This window comes from Episyrphus balteatus, chromosome 1 (genome assembly GCF_945859705.1).
Source record: "Episyrphus balteatus chromosome 1, idEpiBalt1.1, whole genome shotgun sequence".
Taxonomy (NCBI): Eukaryota; Metazoa; Arthropoda; class Insecta; order Diptera; family Syrphidae; genus Episyrphus; species Episyrphus balteatus.
This window is the reverse complement of record NC_079134.1, coordinates 16,963,070-16,990,380: the sequence shown is the minus strand read 5'-3', so window position 1 is coordinate 16,990,380 and position 27,311 is coordinate 16,963,070. Positions and strand designations below refer to the sequence as shown.

The window sequence follows — 27,311 nt, the reverse complement described above, 5'->3', positions numbered from 1 at the left end:
CAAGTTTTTGAAGCAGATTGAAATAGAATATTTCTTAAATTATCTCATTTCGAATGTAATCGCACAGAAAAAAAAATTCATTTGAAATTTGAACTGACCTTATTTGCGAAATATATCATTTGGGCTCTAGTTAAAACAGGCTAATAGTTTGAACAAAAGAATGACCACACCGGAGAAATGTGTCCAAATGAGATGATTTTGAAAATTATCCAAAAAATCTTTTCATTGCAAATTACCAACACTAAATCCTGAAACGAAACGAAAAATTTTCAAGTCTCCAGAGTCGACAACGAAAATGCTAACGAAAAAATATCATCGCGTAGGGGGAAGTGGTCACCCTTCGTACAGTTTTTACTTATTTATTTTTAGTTATTTATTTACTCACTCCAGCTTCGAGAAAATGGACTTTATTTGTAATATGTATATTATTACACTTTACAAAAAAATTTGACACTTCTAAGTCAAAGGCTTAAATAGTTATAGCCATTTTACTGGGATTAGATTTTTGTACGAATCCTCCCCACCAGTGGGGTACCTTCGTACAGCACATGGGGTACATTCGTACAGGATATTTAAAACGTTAATTTGACTAACTTTTGGTTTGTCAAATGCCAAATTTGAGTTTTAAAACATTTAATTACTTATTAATTTATTAATTAATTGAACTTGACTCAGAAAAAAACGAAAACAAATAAAAACTCAATTTTTCACGATTCGACGATTCTGAAACAAATTATTATTTACATATATAAAAATACCAACCTTAATTTACTATAGAATGCGAAAAACTTATTATAGAGGTTTAAATTTCATTTCAATAAAACTGTAACTCCGTGTTTTGATTGTTATCTGCTCAAGAAAATTTACTGGCGGGCATACGTATGCGTACGAATGTGCCCCATGTTTGACTGTACGAATGCTCCCCAAGCTGTACATAATGCAGAAAAATCGATTTTTGAAAAAATGTACTGAGATTTTGCAATATTTATAATTAAAACACAAATTTAACACTTTAAACAACAATTCTTCACTACTGTTTAGCCAAAAACATAGTTAACTTAAACACAACATGACATCAAATGTACATAAAAAAATTACTCAGAGCACTAAAAAACACTAAAAGTCTTGTGGCGACCGAATCCGTTGCACTTAGGATTCAAAATTTATCCAGCAGCTCGGCGCCTACTATGTCTATGCACACTAGTAAGCACGTGTTTGAATACCGTTTAGTTTTTGTTTTAAGCTCACTGTACGAAGGGTGACCGTGTACGAAGGGTGACCACTTCCCCCTATTCAGTCAGAGTCCAAATAAAAAAATTCAAAATTAATTTAAAATCAAGAAAAATCAACAGAAAATAATTTTTAAAGCAAGAAAAAAATGAATTAAAAGTGAAAAAACCGTCAACACTGCTCTTGGAGTCAAGAAAAATGCACAGGACAGTAAAAAGTGCGTACTGAAAAACGAAAAGCAAAACGAAATTTTGTACGGAAAATTTCTTTTCGCTTCAGCTGCATACCAGGGGTCGAATTACCGCACACGATTACGATCATACGTTAACGTTTTGACTATATTGCTCTCTCTATTTAATCAGTAGAAAAAGATAGGGAGCAACCATACGTTAACGAACGTATGCCGCCCTAGCGTAGTTCGACCCCAGGCTTAGCTAATTTTGCTTTCGAATTTTGAACCAAAAATGCTATTGGTACCTATAAAGGCTTGGCCACACCGGAGGGTATGCGGTAGCGGTACGGGTAGAGGTAACGTCACTTATATGAAAAAAATTCCAAACTGACATATCAACGTTCAGATGTGGAATTTTTTTCATACAAATATCGTTACCGCTACCCGTACCGCTAACGCATACCCTCTCACCCTCACTGGAGGGTATGCGGTAGCGGTACGGGTAGCGGTGAGGATACTTGTATGAACAAAATTCCAAACTGACACATCAACGTTCAGGTGTGGAATTTTTTTAGTACAAATATCGTTACCGCTATACCGCATACCCTCCGGCGTGGCCAAGCCTTAAAGGCTTGGCCACACCGGAGGGTACGCGGTAGCGGTAAGGGTAGCGGCAACGATATTTGTATTAAAAAAATTCCACACCCGAACGTTGATGTGTCAGTTTGGAATTTTTTCCATACAAATACCCGTACCGTTACCTGTACCTCTACCGCGTACCCTCCGGTGTGGCCAAGCCTTAAGGCTTGGCCACACCGGAGGGTATGCGGTAGCGAAACGGGTAGCGGTAACGATATTTGTATACAAAAAATTCAACATCTGAACGTTGATATGTCAGTTTGGAATTTTTTTCATACAAGTACCGTTACCTCTACCCGTACCGCTACCGCATACCCTCCGGTGTGGCCAAGCCTTTAACGTGGCTATTCCAACTAACATTTCAGTTTCGGTATGGCATGGCAAAAAGGAGAACGTTATAAAAGTTGGACCATTTATAACATTGTCCTTAAGGTTTACAGAAACTTTACCGAAATTCTTCCAAAGTTGTGAAATTTGCAGATAACTTTGGAAGAGCTTTAATAGCTCTTTTATGCAAGTCTTTTCGAAATTATAAAAACGAAAACAAAATTCTAGAGCTTCAGAGGAGCTTGTATAGCATTTTAATACAAGATTGTAAACAATCAACAAACAAAAATAACTTTTCTGCATCATTTTTGTAAGTTTTCTAGTCGGTAAAAGCCTTCAAAATTTTTACGTTTGTATAATTTTTCAGATCGAGCTAAATTTTAGCTCCCATACAAAATTGTCTTCATACAAAATTATCTTCAGCTGAGTTTTGTGTGCTGCTTGAGTTATATTTTCATTTGCAGCAGTACTTTTTTCCATCTGTCATCTTAATGTAGGGTTTAGGCTTGGGAAAGCAAAAACTTCCATCAAATCCCAATCAAATTCCATCATCAAAGAAAAATTATACACTCTCAATTCCAAATGGAAAACACCACACCAAACAAAATCTAACCGTACCCAAATTTCCCACTATTCCTCTCACCCACCCTTAAATTTCAAAACTCTAAAATCCATTCCCATTATTTTAGTTCCCCCAAAACTCACTCAACCGAAAACAGATGGCAGGTCAGTAGCCAACGACGAAAGAATTAATAAAAAAAAAAATTGCCAATGAACAAACGTCGGGCGGGTTGTCAATAAAAAAAAAAAAACTTTTTAATTTTCTACCTTTTTTTTTGCTGCAAAAAATCGAATAAATTTAATTTTTTCTATCATCTCAAAAAAGTTAATTGAATTACTTCGAATGTAAGTTTGTGTGCAAATTCAATTCAATTCCAATATAAATAAAGTTCCATTAGAAAGTTTAAGACGAAAACGCAAATGAAAATTTGTATAAAATTCAGTTCCGACCCGATGTTTGCAAAAGTTCATCGAAAAAAATAAAAAAAAAAAGTGTCGAAAAGAAAAGTTTTTCTTTTTTGTTTTATTTCTGTGTGGTGTTTGTCTCTTCCGTTTGGCTATTTACCGTCGCCGTCGTTTTGACTTCTCCCTATTTTTTAATTTATTCGCAATTTGGTGGTGATTCATTTTTTTTTTTACAAGCTCACCGCGGACAGGAATAACAAATTAACAAAAAAAAAAAAGTACACCTACCGGACAACAGAAAAATCTCCTCTTTATTTTTTGTTGCTATTTTTCGTCCCTTTTTCATCCTGCATCGCCATCACCTGGCTAAAATATGAATTATTAAAAAAAAAAGAGAAAAAAAATCATAGGTGAGCAAACCATCGATGTGCATTTTGTTTGTTCTAAATTGAGCCTCTTCCAAAAATTGTCTACTCGGCTCGATAGCTTTTCGATAGGTTGGTTGATAGGTACACATATAAGCATTGAGAGACACCGAGGACCGAGAGCAAAGGTGTTTTTACCACCGCCACCCAATTTGGCTTATCTCCCACGATTTTTTTGATGTAAGTCGATGGATGTATTTTAATGTGTGTATTTTAAAAGCCTCCTCTAAAACATTTTTACCAATTTACGCCTTCGAAATACCTTTATCGTCAATTTGTATTTTATTTTATTTTTATTTTTATCGTTGGCATTTATTCTGAGAATAAAAATATTTATAATATGTTGCGGAGAGCCACTTCCGCTTTTAATAGACAAAATTAAATGGAATGAAAAAAAAAGTTTGCCGGAATGTGCGTGTGTGTGTGTTTTTGATTCTGATTTTTATTTGATTGCATTTTATTTTTAAGAGACTGCTAAATACCAAAAACCAATAACAACCTAATGACCAATATTCAACACAAAAGAGTTGTGAGACATAAGTTGGGAATTTTTTTTTTTTTTTTTTTTGAAGATCTGCAAAATTCTCAGAAAAGTAAACAAAAATTTCTCCGAGTCGACAGTGATTCCTCCTTTTTTTGTTTGCTGATAGAAAATGAGAGACAAACATTTTTTATTGAAATTTGTGGGCTTATAATAGTTGTTTTGCATTTGGGAGGAATTGACCTTTCAATTAAAAGATGAAGATCATTTTTGTGTTCTTTTTTTTCGCTGAGAAACTTTGTTCAGGTTTTTCCATTTGTTTTGTAAAATTGTGGAAGCTATCTCAAAATACATGGAATTTCTAATTGACTTTGTTATTATCAACATATCGTCTTTCCAAAGGTAAACACTCACCAAATACATACGATTTTAATAGCAGTTTGCGAGTTTTGCTTTGAACCGACGATATTTGTAGGTACCTATTATAGAATAAATTATATTTATGTATTAAGTTCACTCAGATTGTCTTGGAATGTTCAGAACTTTTCCTTTTCTGCCAAAATGAAGTTCTATGAACTCTATAACTTCTAATCACATCTAAGCCTAAGGAGTGATCAGAAATAAATCTCAACCTTTTGAAAGGTTCCTTAATAACTCTTATTTGTTGTCATTTATAATAAAGGTCATAAAATAACCTTTATTTTTAAAAAAGAAAAAAAAAAAATCGGTTAAGATCTGCGAGAAACCTTTTTCTTTTGTTTTTTTTTTTTGTCTATGTTTCGCTCAACCAGTGAGATTTCGTCACGTGAGTTCTTATTTGTTCTTTTTTTCGATGAATTTTATGCTGATTTGTCCTATATAAACGGTGACCATATTTCTGGAAGCGAAACCCTGGACAAATAAAAAAAATCGTAAGATCATTTTGAAAATATTAATTTTTCAGAAAAAAAAATAAAATTTTTTTAAATAAGTTTTTATAATTTTTCCTTATTTTGATATCAAGATTTCCTAAACGATTTACTGGTTGAATAGAATGAAAATTCGCTTGTAGCAAAGAAAAACGTCGTGGTACAAGATGTCAAATAAATTCGCTCAAAATGTAGAAAAGATGAACAGAATTATGTGGCGTACAAAAATGTCAATTGCCTTGAAAAAAAAAATTTTAACTGAGTAACCACATTAGAAACGTCAAAAGTCATTCCGCTTGTAGCTTGAAGTAAAAGTCGACTCGACTTGTACCACAGCGAATTTCCTTGCCACAGCCACAGCTACGTATTCTGGCACCAATATACTAATTTCATACTTTTTAACTTTGACAGCGACACAAGACACAAGCCACAGACACACATTCTGGTCTACCAGTTAATCAAAATCAGGAGAGCTGTTTTTTAACATTTTAATTTTGTTTTAAATGATTTTGAAATTGTATGATCTTTAATTCAACTTTTAACTTGTCCTTAAAAGTTTATAAACTCTTCTTCTTTACTCTTTCATTTGTTGTTCATTATTCGAAAAAAAATTTCCTGGTGTAGCTTTTCAACCTGACAAACAGAAGCTGGAACTAATTAATTGCCTAACAATTTTAAGAACTAAAACCTAGTCTAGAGAAAATTTTCGTACGTAACCAGCACAACGAAATCGTAAGGGAAATTTTTTCTTTTCGTTGCACATTACGCAGTCTAGCCAACGAAATTCTTACCTGTGCTAGAATATTTGGAGAGTTTTCAATCGTTTGTCACTCCCATTTATTTGTCCAGTCAATTTTTCTTGCTCCAAAAGTTTTTTAACTTTGGAGACATAGACAAATTTTCGTTTTGCTTCATTAGCGTACTGAGCTGAATGGTTTATCAGAAAAATTAGAAAAAATTAATTTCCAACCACTGCTGTTTTCTTGTTTTCTGTACAAATATTGAAAATAGAATGTGTAAATACTGCGACTCAAGTCACATTGGAAAGGACATTTTCATGCGAAATGAGATTCAATCAAAAAACTCAAACAACTTTGAGAGTCTATTACACTGGTCAACAAAATTTGCCACAAGAACCAAAATATACTTTTCTAGTAGTGCTGAATCCGAATCTGAAGTCAGAAAAATTTTATTGGCCTCCTTTTTTAAAATATTACCGTTATAAAATGCTAAAACGTCATTTTGGCTGCTTTCGAGGTTCTGTTTTTATGTGGTGTAATTCATTATAAACAAATGTGTAACGGTAAGAACAGATATTCTTCTTTCAAAAACTGTTTAAATTTTCCCGATATCTGTTTTATTGCTCGAGATATCTTAAGTTTCAGTTAATAAGCCAAAGAGAAACTAAACTTAATCTAACGATTAAGTCACTGGTCACAGAATTTTTGCCACAAGAACCAACAAATACTTTTCTGAAGGTTTTTGGGTAGCTGAACTCGAATCCGGAATCAGAAAAATTCTATTAGCCTCCGTTCTTGAAATATAACCGTTATAAAAAAACCTTTTTTTTTGCATTTTATAACGGTAATATTTTAAGAACTAAGGCTAATAATTTGGTGTGTTGTTTCTGATTCAAAGACCCCTGCTTAAATTAACGGTAATATTTAAAAAACGGAGGCCAATAACAATTTTCTGACTTTAGATTCGAGTTAAGCACATCAAAAACTACTAGAAAAGTATATTTTGGTTGTTGTGGCAAAAACCTTGTTGACCCGTTTTATTAGTTGAAATTAATACCTTAACTTAGAAAAAAACATACCTTGTCAGAGAAAAACCAGAGAGAAAATAAAGGTTGACTGTTATTTTTGGTCTCTGCATCTAGGTAAATAAAATTAAAGTACCTATATCTAGCGATACACAATAATACCAAGCGACTAGTGACCACAGCTCTAATTAAAAAAGATCTAACTGCAAAAAAAAAAATGAGCCTGCTAGTACTTCCTGATACCGAGAAGCACTACTGTTGCTACTACTTCTATGAATGTGTCTTATCCTCGACCGATTCGAAATATTACAGACAGACATTGACAGTTTTATTGTTTGGTGTGGGAAAAACGGTATTTCTATCAATCGAGCCAAACAATTACTTTCTCTGGAAAACGAATTCCGAATACCTTCGATTATTGTATAGGGCAGCACAAGCTCTGTCGAGTATTTAGTTTTAAGGACTTGGAAGTCAAATTCAGTTCAGTTTGGAATTCATCGTACACATTAATTTCATACCTATTAAGTAAAATTGTAATTATAGTTGTACATAATTGTAATTCATTTATTAATTTTTTTTTACCTCACAATTCAGTCTTTTTAAATCAAATTATTTCTTAGAAGATATATGGGGCATTTCACGTGAAACCAGCAGCTAAAAATGTGGTGGGTCGTCAAATTTGTTCATATTTAGTATATGTATTCCTCAATCGAATTAAAAAATACATCTGGAAGGATTTTGAATTTTAAGCCTTGATAGCGGAGTTATGGGCTTCTAAAGTTTTGGAAAACTCTGGGAAGAGTTTATTTGAAAAATTTATATAAATTAAACGAAGGGGTAACAAAATTATTTTAATGATGGATTATACGCAAAATTAGACGTGCTTTTCAAATATGAAATCTAAACCGGAAATAGATTTATTTTTTCGACAGAAAACCGGAAGTTGGCACTTCAAATCCAAATTTAAGAAACTTCGACCATTTTGATATTTTTTTTAAATAGTCTTAAAATAAAGCTTATACAATTTAAAAACTACATGCCAAGTTTCAGAGTGGGATATCAAGCCGTTTAGAAGATACATAGGTTTTAGTGAGGGGTCTTCGTGCATGTAAAACCGGAAGTACCCAGTTTTCTCTGCTCTGACCCAGCAGTTTGTACCACCCCCAAATTTTTTTTGCCCATTCGATAGAACATTGGCTGAATATCATTATCCTGATTTTTCGCACTCGCGAAATTCACCTTTCAGCAGCCATCTTGGATTTTAGTTTTTGTTGAATATCTCGATTTCTATTTATCCTACATAAAAGTTGTGTATGCAAGAAACGTAGGAAATTCAATTTCGCGTCTTTATGTTAAGAGAACTTTTTCGATATTCCTAATATTAAAAAAGTTGCAAGCCAAAAAAGAAAAAAAAAACGAAAAAAATGACAATTTTAAAGTTTTGAGCGCTTTTTATCAAAATTATGAAAAAAGGTCCTGAATTTTCTCTTGTAACATAAATCTCTAAAATACTTACTAATCATTTAAAATTCAATATTTGGTAAAAAAAAAATTAAGAAAAAAGTAAAGATAAAAACACAAACAAAAAAGAGCATTTTTTAACAAAAAAAGTTTAATAACGTTTGTGTTTATAGCGTTACAAAAAAAAGTTGTATAGGAGAGTTGTAGAGAATTTTAAGGAATAATCTTTCCTCGGAAGGTTTTTTCATAATTTTGATAAAAAGCGCTCAAAACTTTAAAATTGTCATTTTTTTCGTTTTGTTTTTTCTTTTTTGGCTTGCAACTTTTTTAATATTAGGAATATCGAAAAAGTTCTCTTAACATAAAGACGCGAAATTGAATTTCCTACGTTTCTTGCATACACAACTTTTATGTAGGATAAATAGAAATCGAGATATTCAACAAAAACTAAAATCCAAGATGGCTGCTGAAAGGTGAATTTCGCGAGTGCGAAAAATCAGGATAATGATATTCAGCCAATGTTCTATCGAATGGGCAAAAAAAATTTGGGGGTGGTACAAACTGCTGGGTCAGAGCAGAGAAAACTGGGTACTTCCGGTTTTACATGCACGAAGACCCCTCACTAAAACCTATGTATCTTCTAAACGGCTTGATATCCCACTCTGAAACTTGGCATGTAGTTTTTAAATTGTATAAGCTTTATTTTAAGACTATTTAAAAAAATATCAAAATGGTCGAAGTTTCTTAAATTTGGATTTGAAGTGCCAACTTCCGGTTTTCTGTCGAAAAAATAAATCTATTTCCGGTTTAGATTTCATATTTGAAAAGCACGTCTAATTTTGCGTATAATCCATCATTAAAATAATTTTGTTACCCCTTCGTTTAATTTATATAAATTTTTCAAATAAACTCTTCCCAGAGTTTTCCAAAACTTTAGAAGCCCATAACTCCGCTATCAAGGCTTAAAATTCAAAATACTTCCAGATGTATTTTTTAATTCGATTGAGGAATACATATACCAAATATGAACAAATTTGACGACCCACCACATTTTTCGCTGCTGGTTTCACGTGAAATGCCCCATATGTATAGTTAATTTTAAGTAAAAGTTAGGAAGAAGATTAAACATATGAAGTCCTTTGTGTTTGCGCTTTTCTGTATATCGGAAGCCGGAAGTCGCAAATATTTCTCAACATGTATCTTTCGTTGGTTATATATTCCACATTATTCTGTAAATAAACAGAATAAATACATACTATGATTTTAAAGATCATGATAAGGGTATTGAATTTTAGACGCGACTCAACGTTAAACCATCTTAAGGACTAGAACATTTCACTGATTGGAGTCATTCTATCACACTTTAAAATTGTACTCATTGCCTTGATTTGTAAAACTTGAAGCTTACTTTCGACATATGTATTATTGACAAACAGTAATTTCAATGTGAAAATATTGTGGTATTGTATACCGTTAAAGCACAACTCTGTGGGGGTTTCCATAAGTAATTCAGATTTATGTAGATCAAAAATAAATCTATTTATTTTGCACCATGGAAAAAACGCAAAATTTGTGATTGTACAGATTTATTTCAAAAATAAATTGATTTTTTTTTTAACCAGTGGAAAACCCCTTGAGAATTGTTATTTCTGATTTTCTTTAAAAAATCCCAGTAAAACGCTGGGCAAAGGAGTTTGACGATCCATTTGTCACTTTTTTTTATACAACTGCTACGTTCAACCCTGTTCGCTTTTCAAGTATGTAGTCTGTTTTATCAGGCTCTCAAAGAATCATATTGAGTGAACATAATTTTATATCTTTTGCTCTGAAGGGTCTTCCTTGGACCGATCCTTGCCATCTTATGGTCAGCGAATTCAATTTTTAAACATGCTAACTTTGCTACAAAGGCGTGTTCATAGGTAATACATACGTCTACAAAATTAAACTTTTTTTTTTTTGTGAGAGTAAACTATACTTTTCCAAAAGTTTTCGGTGTGCTGAACTCGAATCTGATGTCAGAAATATTCTACTACGTACCGTTTTTGAAATATTACCGTTATAAAATGCAAAGAAAAGTTTTTTGACTACTTTTTTTTACTTTTGAGGTTATGCTCTAAATTAGGGAAATTTGTAAAAACAGAAATTTGTAAGAATAGTTTTTGTTCTTTTGAAACCTGATCAAATCCTTCTCTTACGTTACAATTTATGTTTAAAAAAATTTCCCAAATTTAGAGCATAACCTCAAAAGTAAAAAAAACGTTGTTTTTGCATTTTTCTAACTGTAATATTTCTGGAAATATACGTTAAGACAGGCATACAAGATGGGATAGAGCAAAGTATAAATAGAATCGGTATTATTATTGTGAAAGAGTTGCTTAAAAACAGTTGCTATTTTGAAATCCAGCAACCGTTTAATTCCTCAAATTGGATTTAAAAATATAGGAAGAGATGTATTTTGGCTACAATTTAACCAACAATCTGATAGTTCCTCATCAGTCTGGCTCTAGAAAAATCGACCAAATATTAACATTGCGGTCAAAACCTAGAAACATTTAATCGGTACTCATCACCTGTTCATTGAAAAAATCGTGCGATTTTTTAAAATAACACAAATAACGAAGATCTAAGTTAAAAATTTTTGATGACAAAATAAATTTAATACCTCCTTTTTAAGATCTTGTCGAATAAACCGCAGAAGTACTCAAAAAATACTTTGGAATGTCGAACTTTTACTTGACTTACTTTTTTGTATGCTTTTTTATTATAATATATTTTTTTCTATTTTTGAACAATATACTTTTTAAGTTACATCATCAAATTTTATGGCATTTTTTCTTATAAATTTTTTTTATTTTCATACCTAATTTCCTAAAAACATATTCAAGTTTATTCAATGGAATACGAACACCTTGCTGCGTAGTTTCTATTTTGATACAATTAAGTCAAAAAATAATACCGCAATCTTATTGCAGTAGCAAAATAAAACAATTACAAGCAATCTTTAAGACCCAACTGCCTTCTGTTGAAATCATAAATGCTTAACCATCGGACGGAAGATGTGAAAAGTTGTGGTAATTGGTTTCAAGAGGTTCCTTGACTTTTGAGTTTCATTTTTTGTTCTTCTTTACCTGCACACTTTGATTTGAACGCACTGTTGCGTTGGTGACTTTTACTATTTTCTAAGAGCAGCACAGCGTAGCAGAAAAAAAAGTAAAGAAAAAAAAAAGTACTCGCCGTAGCAACGAAATCGAATGCAAACGTTCCCTCGGGTACAATTTCTTTCCGATTACAAATGATTATGACGACGACGTTAAACAGGAGCCATGACGATGTAAGTTTAAGTAAGCGTGTGCGCCTATTCCATACTACTCCAGAAAAGTTTCGTTTCATTTTGTAACAAAAAACGTTGCCAATGTAAAGAGGTTTCAGCATTTTTGTTTTGTTTTGTGTTGCATTGTTCAGAGGCAAAACATATTTCCACACAGCTTATACTATCCCCTTTGTATTGTTTTATTTTTTCTTTTTTCTTGAAATCCGTGGAAAATTATGTTTGTATCAAAAACGGAAGCAAGCATGAGGAAACAACACAACATAGATCGTGTATCTCGTATTTGGGTTTCTAATTTCGTGAATCTGTTTTTAAATAGGTCTTCAAATGCACACTGGACTGATTTTTTTTTTTTTTCAGAATAACGTATGTATATGTGCAAAGAATACAAATTACTTCCTAGGCATAATCAAACATTTTGGCATTCCATTGAAAATATGTTATAAAAAAAATATTTTTAATTACTGATATCAGTAAAACAATAATTCCAGACATAATCAATATGAACGAAATCATAAATGAGGTCTGGTAAAATAGAGTTTTTTTTTATAATAGTATAATATTTCTGGGAGTTTAAAATATGATATATGATAGATAATTATGAAAGTCTTCTTCTTCTTCCTTTTTCTCGGCGCTGTTATGATCTCGATGTCGAGGGGATCATAACTATCCCACGTTACTGCTTCACACTAGTGATCCGCTTGTGGGGTTCGCCGGGTTGACCTCAGAAATCGGCGGCAAGCCTCCCGGTTTTGTTTTGTTCCATTTCTAAGGCCAACTGAATGCTGGTGTTTTTGCATTTGCTTGTACCAGGAGTTTTTAGGCCTACCTTTCTTTTTATTTCGTATTTATAGATAATTATGAAAGTATTAATGTAAAATAAGCTAGATGCTTAAAATAATATAGTCAGTGAAGATAAGCAAAACGATATTACTCCGCCGTATTCCTTAACAGAAAACTGCACTTATTGCTAACTCTAAAAATTAAAAAAAATTATATGCGCACGGAGAAGCTTGAGCAATATATTATTATTGTTCAAACTAAAGTTTTCTACTGCAAAATCATTTTTGAAATTGAGCACATTTACAATTCTCAACTCTTTCCTTTGTCAGTAAAATGGATTTATCTCAAAATAGAAATACGCCTTTTTTTAGCACCACAGGGTAGATATGTAGGTCTCTAAAACCAACAGTTTTGAGAGAAATGTGCGTCATTTTCTGCTATCTGATTAACGACTAAACTAAATTTTTTATACAACAGATGCAAAAGATTGAAAATTTATTAAACCCTTCTTCTTAATGGCCTTCTATTTTCGATTATTATCATAATCTCGAAAGGAACCACAACTTCACCAGTTGATCTAAAAAAATGTCGGAAGGGGTCTCAGTATTGAATTGTTATGTAATTATATTTTTCTCTTCCTTTTTTTTCGTGATTGTGCTGGAAGGTTGTATTTTGTATTTTTATTATTCCATGAAGGCTTCCTCAGATTTTCTTGCTTCTAATGTTATCTTCTGTTATTCGAAGCATAATATTAAAAGAAAAAAACAAAAATCAATTACGGACAGGGGAAGCAAAATATGGTTCAAAGTTGAGGTATTAAGAATTTCACAAGAACTAAATTTAATCGAAAACCGTTAAAATTAGGGATGAACATGAACAACTTATCAAAGCCTGAAATAGGATGTCCGTCAAGTAAGCATTACCACTTTTGATTTTCTAAAATATAGTACTTACGTGAATTTGTCGTACATTTTGTCGTGAAAGAAAAAAAATTGTAGCGCCCTTTTAATAACCCCTGGAAGTGCAAACTTGACAGTCAAGTTAGTACAAGCACTCTCAAAATGCCTCAAAACGGGTTTTAAAACGAAAACTGATTATCGTCATTTTGTAGTAAAAAAGTGGCTTACAAGCGGCTTACTAGTAGTGCTAGCTTAACAGTAAAGTTAGCTCGAAGCTAGTTAATTCTGGAACAAAACATTCAAAGCAGCTGATTCAAAGTTGACAAATAACTCTCGCATAAAAACAAATCTGCTTGTTTGCAATTCCAAATGCTCTCATTTCGAAATGGTTACACGGTTTCGGACACATCAAAACGCTTGCAAACTGTCACAAACAATTAGCAAGTATATTCACAGGATTTCCAGAAGCTTTAACGATTTCGAATCCAAAACTAGAAATGCAAATATTCTAGCTTTCCATATGTTCTGCTTTTCTATTTGTCGGAACATTCTTCTAACGTGATTAATTGATTCAATTAAGTTTTGAAATCTTTCTACAGATAAGTGTTATAAAAAGGGGGTGTTAAGAAATTGAAATGAAATAAATTGAAACATCAATTCATTGCCATTACGTGTTGGGGCAATTCTGAGAAAAATTCATTCCAAAACTTTGAATTGAACAGTAACTAGTCGATAAAACATCGCTATATTTATATTTTCCTTCCTTAACGTAATGCGACTTGTCGTCACCAACCTTTTATTATATCGATAGACAATTGTTGCATCACAAACTTTTTGCCTCTTTTGCAAACCTGCCACTCAGACGTGTTATCTAATTATACAAAAAATATATTCTTTGAGCGCCGTTCTTACATTTGATATTTGATTCTTCTAAGCAATACATGTATACAACAAAAAAAGGGGTTCGAACCAATTCAGCTGATGGGTCATAAGACTGCGTGTATATTTCACTTAAACCGATATTCGAATTGGAACGTTTAGTCTAATTGGGCATCATAACAATGAATATTACTTAACCAATTGGCAGCAGTGTATTGGTAAAAAATATTGAATTTCTATAGAAGAGGATTGTTTGAAGGTAACTTAACTGAATTGTGGGGGGATAGGTTTGAAGCAAACGAAAATAAAGAAATGCCGCAAGTTTTTTCATATAATATATCGCTAAAATTGATGGAGTTGTTTGCCAAAAAGGGTTTCCATTCGGCCTAAAAAAAAAACACTTTGAAGAAATTGTGAGTCATCGGCATAAATTGGAAAAGAACGATAGAATATGAATATTTTCGATTAGTCGTAAAACTGTCGACCCAACAGTTCAAGAATGAATAAGTTACATACATTATTTGTTATTTACTTATTCCTGCTGCATCTTTCATGGGGGTAAAATCAAAAAGTTCGAAAAGAACTGTTATTTACTTTCCCTAATATAACTGACCCGATTTGTGTATGTGCAATGATGTGTATGTAATGGGTATGAAATGGATGGATGTGAAGTGGATGGCGATGGCGACTATGGTTGTAGCACGTGCTGGGAAATCACTGTTTGTTTGCTTTATGATTCTCCTACTTAAACTGATGATGATGAAAAAAATGTGCACTCGGTTTCTTGCACACATACCTAATAATATGTATATGAGGTATGTGCTTTTGAAACCTTGAAAACTGTTTTCTTTAGATTTGCAACGGTACATATGGAATGTCATTAAAATTGGTTTGACTTAATAATGAGAATTCTTCTTTAACATGGAGTTCCACATGAAAACGTTAATCATGTTTTTTTATAATTTAAGATTTTTGAAATACTTTATCAATTTTCATTTTTAAACTCGGGCGAAATCGGCTAACGTGGTAGTCAATAATAATTGATAGTCAAAATGGAAGACTTTTGTAGAAAAACTATTTTTTGACTATCAACTGTCGACTATTGCGTTAGCCGATTTCGCCCCTGAGCAATTTGTTATGATTTGTAAAATCATTTTTGGAATACGAATTATAGTCTATTTTTAATAGGCCGGAGCTCCAGAGCAAAAATAGAACAAATTCGTTCAAGAGTTTTTATTGCTGATTATGATTCCTTGGCATAAAAGTATACTCCAGCCAAAAGTGCTACTAAATCCATTGGTGCATTTCTGAGAAAACGGCTGGTCGGTTTTCAGTTTTTTTGATTTAACCCGAAAGCCTAATTTTGAAATGGTTCAAACACACTTTTCATAGAAAAAAAAATGATGGTTACAAAATTTTAAAAATTATTTTTGACTAAAATTCTAACCTAAAATCAAAGAAAAAATAGTTAAAAAATTGAGGATTTTATTTTTACTAAATCAAGGGGCATTTTGTGTATAAAGCCAATACTTCCAAACTACTAATAAAATAAAGTAGAGGTAAAATCCCGTGATAATATGCAATTTTTAATTTTTTTTTTGTCAAGAAACGACTTAAATGTACCTTTTCAAAAATTAGCACTTTTTCTATATTTTTGACTTTTTTAGTTAAAAGCAAGTTTCAAAAACTCAATAAAATCGTATTAATTGGTAACTTTTAGACTTTTAAAGTAAACAGACTTCGAGGGATTGATTTAATATAAACTAAGTATGACAAACAAAAAAATTTATTTGCATCCTTATGGCCCTGTGCAATTTTGTGTATGTGCATTTTTTTCCGCCATCTTGGAAAAGAGGTCGGTGCAGTTTTTATTTCATTGCTCCATTTTTACTTATTTAAACCAAAAATGTCCAAGGACAGACTTATTCACAATGAAATTATCTAAAAGCTGATATACAAATGAATTCCTTGAGTTAATTGAATTCAATTTTATAGTCGGTCGAAGTCCGGGTTTGTTTCGCAAGGTTTGGGCAAACTGACATTTTTTCAAATATCTGAAGAACTTTTGATTTGTTTGGGATATTCTTCAAGAATGAATTATAGTACTTTTAATTATCTAAAGCCAAAACTGTAAACAATGATAAAAGAAAATTTCGAATTCAAGCTTTTTTCATTTTTTGCATTTTACGAGAACATGTCTATAGACTATAGTATACCTACTACCTAATGTAATTTTTTTACAGCATCTGAAAGTAGACATTTTAACGAACGAAATACCCACCGACTTTTTGAAAAAAAGCTGATATTTTGACACGTGAGTTTTCGATTGAAAATACGGGTGTTTTTTTTGGTGAAAAAATTAATTCTTTAAATCAAATAAAATACAGTGTATTTGGGACATAATAATGTATGTTTTCACAAAATTTCGTAGAAAAATTTTTTTTTTTGAAAAAAGATACAAATAAAAAACCAAAAACTCGGTTATTTGATTTTTTCACATCAATTTTGAGGTTATGTGAAAAAATTGTCGATACAAAAACTGTAGATCTTTTTATTACATACAACTTTTTTCCATAGGACTTGTAGTTTTGAAGGAAATCGAGATATACCTTTTTTAACCATTAAAAACTAAACCCACCCACTTCCCGAACTCGGCTCGCCCGTAATCTATTTTTCCTTTCATTCTTATCATATTCACCTCCTTTTCCAATGGGTTTCATTCTACTATGATTTTCTTTTACTTTTTAATGTTTTTGAAGGCTTCGGCACTGGTCTAATATGAATTGAATACTCTATGAATTTATTTTTTAAACCCATATTATCTAGAAATCGTGTTTGCTTTAATAGTTAAGCTTCGTCTAAACTATTTTGAAAGGATACGTTCGAATTCGTCAAAAAATTATATTACAAATAATTTGGCCTGTCGAATATAAAAAGAAAATCGAAATTTGTTGAGAGTTTATGTCGATAAGTCTTAAGCCCTCGTTCTGCATAACTACCACCCCTCAATTATTGTGTTCTTGAATAAAAGGTCTTCGCACTCAAGCTTCCGAATTTGCTATATTTGTATAAATTTGTGGTTTTGTTATTTTCTTAAACCCACTTCTTGCACCGCTTCAAAAATAAATAAAACGTTCTGCTGATGAGAAATTAGTTGAGAAGATTATAAAGAAAAAAACACGACTAATTAGTAACGATGACATGCATGTTCAATTGCTGCTGGCAATTTATATTACTTACTACAGAAAAATATATTTAAAATTATTATTAACTAAAATAATTCTGTAGAATTTTTTTGATAAAGTGTTTTATTTTGCTTTCAGTATGACAATCAATAACCCTGGGATCAGATCATATTGGTCAATCTTGTCGTACCACACGTAGTTCATCGACCCCTGAAAACAAAGGAAAGGAAAATATAAAATGAGAAAACACATTTTCTTTTTGGGATAGAACTCAAACAAAACAACAACAAAAAAAACATTGAAGTAACTATATAACTTAATTAAAATCACATACGGAACGAGACAAAGACTAAATAAACGAAGAAATGGCAACAATTCCACCAGGCATCAGAGTTGTTCGCGGACCAAATTGGATATGGCAAAATCAAGGTAATTTTCAAATTATTAAAAAGAAAAATTTAAAAAAAAATTTATAAACATAAAGTATTAAGACTACATCTCTGAAATACTTAATTCATATGTAAAATGTTTCATAAATAATATTTCTTAAGTCAAATTTTATTTTAGAGGTTCTTATTAAAAAAATGGTATTTCGAAAATTCTAAAAATAACTGATTCGGATATAGATTTTTTTTTAAATTCTTTTTTCTTTAGAACTCTCTGGCGCTCTTCTTATGAATGAGACATGTGGTGTATTTAAATTCAATGCTATTTTTGGAAACATTTTCAACTTCTGTTTTGTTTTTGTTTTTAATAAACTCGTCAGAAATTGAGAGGGGAAATTCTCTGCATGGAAACCCTACTTCCTTCCTTTTATTTTTAAAGTTGTTGAAGAATAACCAACCATATGTCTGATTGCTTCAGGCAACGATTTAGTATGTATATTCTGCAAGGTATAGCTTTTAGTACATGAAATATGTAGTTGAATAGTAAACAGAAAACCCTTTAAGATTTTTCGTAGACTCGTTTACGAACATTTGCAATTACTTGATAATAGCCAAGCTTCTTATATAAAGAGAGTTGTTCCATTTTTTTGAATATTGGAGTGTGATAATCGCTCTGGGGTAAAACTCATGCAGTTCCAAGCTGAGTCTCTAGATTTCGCTGCACGCGAAAGAACCTGCAAGAACGTCGTAGAGTCCTATCTAGTATTCTACTACGATTGCTGATATAATCTCTTCCCTGGTTATAGGTAAGAACTGTTTTTGAGCATGTGATACCTCTACTATTACTAATCGAATAGCAACGATTTGAGCTTTAAGATGCTAGTTTTTTCTCCTCCGCTAATGCACAATGGACTGAACATTATCCGAAGAATCTTTCTCTGTAAACCAAGAGGTTTTAATCCGCTCCTGACAATGTCCATAGCTCGGCACATACAGCAAAACTGGGTTGATAAAGGGCTAACTTGGTGCTTTGAGAGAGGGCTTTACAGCTTAAATATAACTACCCCTTCTCAGTATGGTGGACCAGAAAATCCTTCTTTTCGTTTTTTTGTTCTTCTTCTTATATGTTGTTCCTCTAAGAAAACCAAAAGAAACGTGCGACCTTAAAAAATCACTTTAAAAATCTGAAAAAAATTGAGTAACTTTGGTTTTCTCAGAGGAACAACATATATGTAAGAAGAAGAACAAAAAAAGAAAAAAAAAAAAAAATAGGAGTTTCTGGTCCACCCTACTTCTCAGTTCGAAGACACAGCGAGTGGCAAAAGTTATTCTTTCGAAGCAAACGTCTCAAAACCAGCAAACGCACTACTGACAGCTCATTTCGTTTTTCCCATAATTCCCGCTTTCAACGCAGTCCAACTGAACTTAAGTTCTGAACTTTTACAGGCTGACTTTTTATGACATCATCGAAGCTTCTTAAAATTCAGACCTTAAGTAAAGGTGATCTGCGTTGAGCCCGGGGAATGTCAATATCATCCGCATGAACGGACTTTTGCAAAATTATTCCACTGGTGTTGATTTCTGAATTGCGTACCATTGCTTCAAGTACGATGCTAAAGAGGACATCAAGGCTTCGGTGATGTTTTGATCGGCTTTGATAAAACAACGGGAATTCTCAATTGGTCATCCTCCACAAGAGAACGACTAAAATAGTCAAGCTCAATTGGACGAGACGTAAATTAAAACCAGGAAAATAAACACTTAAAGATAAAATAAGTACAATTCCTTAGGAGAAGAACTGGAAGTCAGATTTCTTCAAAACTCAATCGTCAAAACACATAACCTGGGGTATCATATTTTACTTTAATATCACATTTTATTTTAAGCTGGGAACCCCAATTCAGCCTTCAAAGTATCTAAGTGATCAATAAAAAAATGTTGATCTCCCCTCAGGTACTTAATTTTAGCTTCTACTGTACCATATGCTTGCATTGGTGACGACATGAGCACCACATTTTCTTGATTTTCTGAAAAATAACAAAAAAAAAAAAAAAAATTCTGACAACCATAAAGATGAAAATACTTTGTCGCGTGCTGTAGACAGATTTATATTTAAAAATAAAAGGGCAGCATTCTAAAAATTCACCCATCCTCCCTTTGAAAACATTTCACATTTTCTATATATCTTATGAATGCCGGAGCCGATGCGCTGGATGTTGAACAAAAAGGGAAAGCCAGCCAATACCTACTATATGATGACGGAGGATATGGCTGCTGTAAGAAATATTTCCTTGTGTCTACCCCGACAAACGATAAACGAAAGATTGAATTTAAAATTAGATTGACAAAAACAAAACAAATGGTTAACACCACGCTCGGCTCTGCGCAACAGGGAAAAAAATCAACATGTCCCACATAAAAAAAAAATAAAATTACTTAAGTACCCGCTGAACCGACGAATACACTGATGCGCGCACCCCAAAGAAAATAAAAAATACATCAAGATACATAGTTTGGCAGTAGGAGCAGCCGCAACAGATTTAGTAGAAAACAGCCTGCCGCCCTGCATCCTCCATAAGAAGATACTCTCGTGGCTCTTCTCTCAAATTCAAATTTCTTACTTTGCTTTTAATGTACTCTTGTTGTATAGTTTGTAGAGTGTATAGTTTGTATTAAAAATGTATTTGTATATTTTGTTTTTGTAGACGACGGAGAAGGTCACGTCGGTACAGTTTGTGAGATAGGACGTTTCGGATCAGCACATTCCCCCGAGAAGACAGTTGTGGTGAATTGGGATTCCGGTCATAGAACAAATTACAGAGTTGGATATCAGAATCAGTACGATTTGATAATCATAGACAACGCACAAGTTGGTGAGTGAGAGAAACAAAAGCTTTTTAAAAAAAATTCTGCGAAATATTTTGTTGGTTGATGCCAATGTGTGTGCCTACGATTTATATATTAAAATATACTTCATCACATCTATATATACTTAATTTTTGTTTCAAAATAATATATTATAGGTGTTCGCCATTCAAACGTGGTATGTGATGGCTGCTCGAAAGGTGGAATAGCCGGAATTGTCTTTAAGTGCGCGCTGTGTTCTAATTATCATTTATGCGCCTACTGCTATGGTGCTGACCTGCATGATACAGAACATCCGTTTATTCGTTACACTACACCCACATCTCTTGGGTAAAAATATATATAAATTGAGAACTTATATTTGAACAAAATTGCAATTTTGAAATTTTTCTTTTTTTTTTCCAGTGTGAGAGTGCCTCCACGTAAAGGATCTGGAAAAATTCAACTGAAAGGAATATTTGTTGGAGCAAAAGTTGTTCGTGGTCCAGATTGGGAGTGGGGACAACAAGACGGTGGAGAAGGTATGTTTATTTTTTTCATAAATTTTATAATTATTTTCTCTTAAATAGTATTTCTATGAGATAATAATTTATAAAAAAAACGCATGAGTTTTTGAGAATACGCATTGTTGAAATACAATTCATCGATTGATTAATTAAAGATTTTTAAAAATAAGCCGTCATTGACATCTTAAATCTTGGCCATTTGTTTCTATATGTTGTTGTTCTCTTGAAATGTGTTTTGGCTACACATAAATATATATAGCTACTAGAGTGCTGCACGCATTGCAATTATCGGTACATAAAGAAATTCAGAGTTTTCCATTTTCTTCTTCATAAAAATAGAGTACAACGAAAATACTCACTTAAAATTGTTAAGAAATTTTATATTCATCAAAATGTGTTTGGACAATTGCCATTTTATCTGGAGTAGAACATCATATAATTTTTGGCCAATCCAACTTTATTATTTCGTGCAGATGAGAACTTCTCTTATTCCTCGTACTTTATGGATTGCTTTTTATGACTACGTGCTATTGCGTCCATCTTCACTTATGTTCCATGAAGCCTTTTTCAACCAGATACATAACGTTTAATAGCTCAGAAAGTTCTTTGCATGATATTTTACGGACTCAACCTGGATCTTTTACATAAGAACAGTATTTCTTAAAGACTGTCCAATATCAATGCTTCCACAATATACTGAGTATAAAGGAACAACATCCTGTGCTGATGGGGTTGGACGAGTTTGGAATCGACTTTCGTTGTATTTTACCCTGCCTTCATAAAATATTCAGTTTGGAGACTATTTTTAACGTTCATTAAAAATTTGTGTTTGCATTGTGGGCCACAATCATGCATTGGATTGGAGTCCATAATTTCTGCCCAAAGGGAGTTTCGGATCCTGAGATGATGACCATTATAAATATGTTAATGCTTTTTTCCGAACGTGGGACAATCACTCGAAGGTCCTAACACCAAAATCTTTGAAATCGGACAGATTAAACAAATCTTGCTGTACATGTTTCCATTCGTTAAATTTCAAGCTTTTCGGCAGCAAATTTATCTTTCCGAACGGTTATCAGTCACTGTCACTGTGCAAGATATAATCACAAGTAGATTAAACCCCACATACTTTCCTATTCGCTTGGAATTTTGCCACTAATGCCTTAAAATGGTGGACGAGGTCGAAACGGTGATCAGCTTTATTTAATCCCAGATAAAACGATACTAAAAGGAGATGTAATAAGCATTATTGTAAAATATGAGATGACTTAAGTTTGCCAGGCAAAACTTACAGCATGATGATGATGTTTTTATTTTGGTTTTATTTTTGAGTAGCAACCTATATGTGCCCTTAATTATGAAAGTGGACTAAGTCACTCCTAAAAATGGCCTCAAATCTAGCCTTAAAATAATTATTATTTAAGGGGTAAAGTTTATTTGAAAGCGAAATTGCAATAATAAACTTTTTTATTGCTTCTCTAGTGATTTCATAAAAGAAATATAATTAAATCGTTATAAGAAAATTATTATGTAAGTTTTTCTTTAAACAATGCAAAAAGTCATAATCATAATCATGGGCACATTTATAGCCCTTTTATTTCTTTCAAGTGCAAAACCTCATCCACATATCCGAAGAAAAATTTAACAAATTTTACCCATTTTCGGTGCAAATATTATTCATATTGAAAAATCGTAAATCATGAATTTTACAAATGCATTTTTAGGTGACATTTGTTAAACCTATAGTTTCCAACACCCAGAGAAGAAAACTCCTTAAAACCCTAATTTCCTGACAAGGCATATTCAACTGAAAGGATATTCAATATCAATCACGTATTAGGAAGTACAATTTAACTATGATCACCAACTTTTCCATAGTTTTAGAATCTCTTACATGAAGACTCAATTCTTCCCTTAATAATTATGTAAATTGTCTTCTTCTTTTTCCAGGTAAGAGTGGGCGTGTTATGGAAATTCGTGGATGGGACAACGAATCTTGTCGAAGTGTAGCAAATGTATCTTGGGTAACTGGTTCAACAAACGTTTATAGACTCGGTCATAAAGGAAACGTAGATTTAAAATATATAGTTCCAACATCTGGAGGGCATTATTATAAAGACCATATGCCTGTGTTAGGTAAGTCTTAAAAGTTATTTTAAAAAAAGACAATTAATTTTTTTTTCTTCATTTTTAATTAGGTCAACCTGAAGAACAACAACCCGTTGTTCCCACTGTCAAGCCTGTCTTTTCAGTTGGAGATCGTGTTAAAGTATGTTTAGAAGTAGATGCTCTCATGAAATTACAACAAGGACATGGTGGCTGGAATCCTCGAATGGTTGAACATTTATCAAAATTAGGCACAGTACATAGAATAACAGATAAAGGTGATATAAGGTATGTCTCTTGCGAAGCCTTCACGGATTTCAATTTTCCTAACACGTAAACTTGTTTTTTTTTTTTTCAATCCGAAGGGTACAATATGATAACTGCCCTAATCGTTGGACATTTCATCCGGCAGCTTTAGTAAAAGTATGCTCATTTCGGGTTGGTGATTTAGTAACAATAATAAATGATGCAGTTAAGGTGCAACAATTGCAAAAAGGACATGGAGAGTGGATTGAACTAATGAAATATGTAAAATCACTTTCTAATTTGTATTTTTTCTAAATTAATTTTATTGTTTTTTCCAGGCTCTTGGCAAACATTGCAAAGTGATAAAAGTCTATTCCGATGGTGATCTAAGAATTCAACAGCTCGATGATGGTCTCGAATGGACATTGAATCCCAAATGCGTTAAACTAGAAAGATCTCCACTGGCAACGGCAGCCGAACGTTCCAACAGCATGATGGACCTAAGTCATCGCCGCACTGACCATGTCATGACACCGCTCTCAGGATTATCAGGAACCTCGCTAGCTGACAAATTGGTTCGTGAAGCTGCACAAGGTCATCTGGACTTTGTCAAACAATACTTGGAACAAAATCCCCAACAAGTCGACGTTATGAGTGGCGGCAAAGCATGCATCCAAGTAGCTGCCCATCAGGGCTATGTACACTTAGTCAACTACCTTATAAGTAAAGGAGCCAATGTGAATATTGTCGATAAAGAAGGCGATTCCACATTGCATTATGCTGCATTTGGTAATCAACCCGAAACAATGCGGATCCTCTTACAAAACGGAGCCGATATTAACTTTCTAAACTCAAGTCATTGTTCAGCGCTGCACATATGCGCTCACAAGAAAACACCTCATTGTGTTCGTCAGCTGTTGGAATTCGGTGCCGATGTGAATATCCAAGATTCATACGGTGACACCGCACTTCACGATGCTATTGCCAAAGAAAATACTGAAGTTGTTGAACTTTTATGCAGCGCTCCAAATTTAGACTTTACTGTCAAAAACAATCGTGGTTTCAATGTATTGCATCACGCCTCGCTTAAGGGAAACGTCATTGCGGCCAAGCGTATTCTCCATTTGTCTCGTCAACTTGTCAATGTTAAGAAAGATGATGGGTTTGCAGCATTGCATTTGGCTGCTCTCAATGGGCATGCCAATGTCGTTGAGGCACTAGTCTTGGAAGGGCAAGCCGAAATCGATATACGTAATAATCGGAGACAAACGCCATTCCTGTTGGCCGTTTCGCAGGGCCATGCGGCCGCCCTTGAAAAACTAGTCAATTTAGGTTGTGATATTTTAGCGAAGGACGAAGACGGTGACAACGCAATGCATTTATGTGTGATCAAGAAAACAAATCTTCAACAGGCCTCAGCACCAACTGAAGCGCCAGAAATTCTGGAAATATTCAATTGCTTGACTCATTTGACAGAATATAGGTTGATGTATACGATATTATGTTACTTAGCTAAGAGGGGATGCCAAATCGAGCCGAATAACAAGGGGGCGACGATATTTGAGTGGATTACCGAACAAGAAGAGAAGGATTTGATTCTAAGCTATCAAAGAATGGCTAGCAATGTAGCAACATCTTCTGCTGCTGTGCTTAACAATGAGGGTATAAATCAGTTAACCAGAAATATTCAGACCTTAAATCTAAATGAAAGTGTTGAAAGTGCGAATATAAGTTCGGATGGCAATGCTTTGAGTGGAGAAGGGGCAGCATCAATTTCAACACCACCACCAGTTCCAGCACAAAGAGGCCAGTCAAATCATCACCAGCAGATGCCTCCTTCATCGTCATCAGCAGCACCATCACCTGCAGACGACACATCAAATATGCAAGTGCCAAAGAAGCAGAACAATTCGGATACATCAAGTTATCTTGAAATGAATCCCAGCAAAAGTAACAAATTTGAGAATTTATTGTCACCTGTTCTGCCACCGCCACCGACTTCAGCAACTGGCAGTCATGTTAGTCGTAAACAACAAAACAAACCAATACCAACGCCAGTATTTATAACTGAGCCAAAAGAGTGTATAGTCTGCGATGAGATATTGCATTTAATTAAATTTGAGCCGTGTCAACATCAGATATCTTGCGAAGAATGTGGCCTTAGAATGAAGAAATGCCTCAGTTGCGGTATGATGATTGAGAAACGTGTTGGCCAAAATGGGCGCTTGGTTACGGGAAAAGACACAACACGAACGTCGTCGGCAGATCGCTTGCGTTATTTGGAAAATAAAATACAGGAGTACGAAGAGTGTCACTATTGCAGTATTTGTATGGAGCGGATTAGAGATGTTGTATTTTTGTGCGGACATGGAGCTTGTAGTGTGTGTGCAGAAACACTACGCACATGTCATATGTGTAGGAAAACTATTCTTAAGAAGATTAATCTCTACTAGATGTCCAACTTAAATAAAATTCGGATGTTTGGAGGAAGAAAGTTGTCGTTTTTGCAAGATTAATTGATGATCGGTACGTATTTGTTAAGTTTGATTTTAATTTAGTACAAAAGTACTTTATGGTTTGTAAATTCAGGATCGATTATGCCAACGTTTGTGGGCTAATATCTAATTTATGTGACGCGTATATTTATACTGTACAAAACAGGCCAGCTGTTTTGGCACTGAGTGTAACACAAATAGGTGAAAATACAGATTGTTCTGAATTAAATCTATTAGGATATAACTTGTTGCTATTTTTACATGCGATATAGGTACTTTATACTATGGGTAGATGAGAAGCAAAACTGGCTATATCCATAATCATTAATTTTGAGAAAAACCGAAAAAAAAACCTTTCAAGTCTTATATGGGGCTAGTAGTTAAGCCCGATATTTAACTTGAATTTTAAAAAGGATTTGCATCATTTTTCTACAAAACTAGTTTGCAAAACTGTTCAATGATACATACTCTATAAATTTCAATTTTGAAAAAAATAAATTGCACGACTGGGGTCGCACGTACTTGCTCTTATGGTAAAAGTTACTCTAATGTTAAAGTTTTTTATTGAACAAAATTAGGGAAAATTTGACATTTTCACGGAATTTCGTTAGTGGTACAAAAAAAATAAAATCCGTTTTTATAAATAATAAAATACCATTTTAAATGATCTTTTACAAAAAACAAAGTATGCCATTTTATTTCTAGTATAAAAAGGAATTTTTACAAAAAAATTTTCGAAAATCGTTAGAGCCGTTTTTTAAAAAAATAATTTTTTATATATAAAAATTTTCTAACATTTTTCAAAAAAAAAAGTTGATATGCAATTTTGAATAAATAATTAATTTACACATAAAAACAAAATTTCAAATTTTTTCACCAACTCGTTTCCAAAAAATTGATTTTTCAAAAAAAAATTTTGAAATATTTTTTAAAAATCCAAAAATGTGGTTTTTGAAAAATTTTAAATTTTTTTAAATAATGATTGATTAAACGTTTCTGTATTAAAAATTTGGTGGAAATCTGTTATGTCGTTTATGAGAAATTCATAAATCAAAAAAACCGTTCTATGGCAGGTACCGTTGATAACGGTACAAAAAATATTTTTTTTATTGTCAAAGAAGGCTCTTATCTGTAACAGTAAGCAGAAAAATTTTAATCAAAATCGTTAGAGCCGTTTTTGAAATAAATCAACTTTTCTGTTTCCGTTATATGACAGGTACCGTTAGTTTTGGTCCTAAAAAAAAAACTTCAATTTCTCC

The 27,311-nt window shown here is 33.0% G+C and overlaps 1 protein-coding gene across 1 annotated transcript in view; it reads left to right on the top strand.

The window, feature by feature from the left end:
- Positions 1–3,140: 3,140 nt before the first annotated feature.
- The window catches only part of LOC129921251 (E3 ubiquitin-protein ligase MIB2), a 28,165-nt gene continuing 3,994 nt past the window's right edge, over positions 3,141–27,311 (top strand). The window contains exons 1-9 of the mRNA XM_056002987.1: positions 3,141–3,939; positions 17,587–17,877; positions 20,540–20,707; positions 20,858–21,029; positions 21,105–21,220; positions 23,156–23,341; positions 23,404–23,599; positions 23,677–23,839; positions 23,896–26,083. Coding sequence (XP_055858962.1) covers positions 17,814–17,877; positions 20,540–20,707; positions 20,858–21,029; positions 21,105–21,220; positions 23,156–23,341; positions 23,404–23,599; positions 23,677–23,839; positions 23,896–26,010 — 3,180 coding nt within the window. The 5' untranslated portion in view covers positions 3,141–3,939; positions 17,587–17,813 and the 3' untranslated portion in view covers positions 26,011–26,083. The remainder of the gene's footprint in view (positions 3,940–17,586; positions 17,878–20,539; positions 20,708–20,857; positions 21,030–21,104; positions 21,221–23,155; positions 23,342–23,403; positions 23,600–23,676; positions 23,840–23,895; positions 26,084–27,311) is intronic.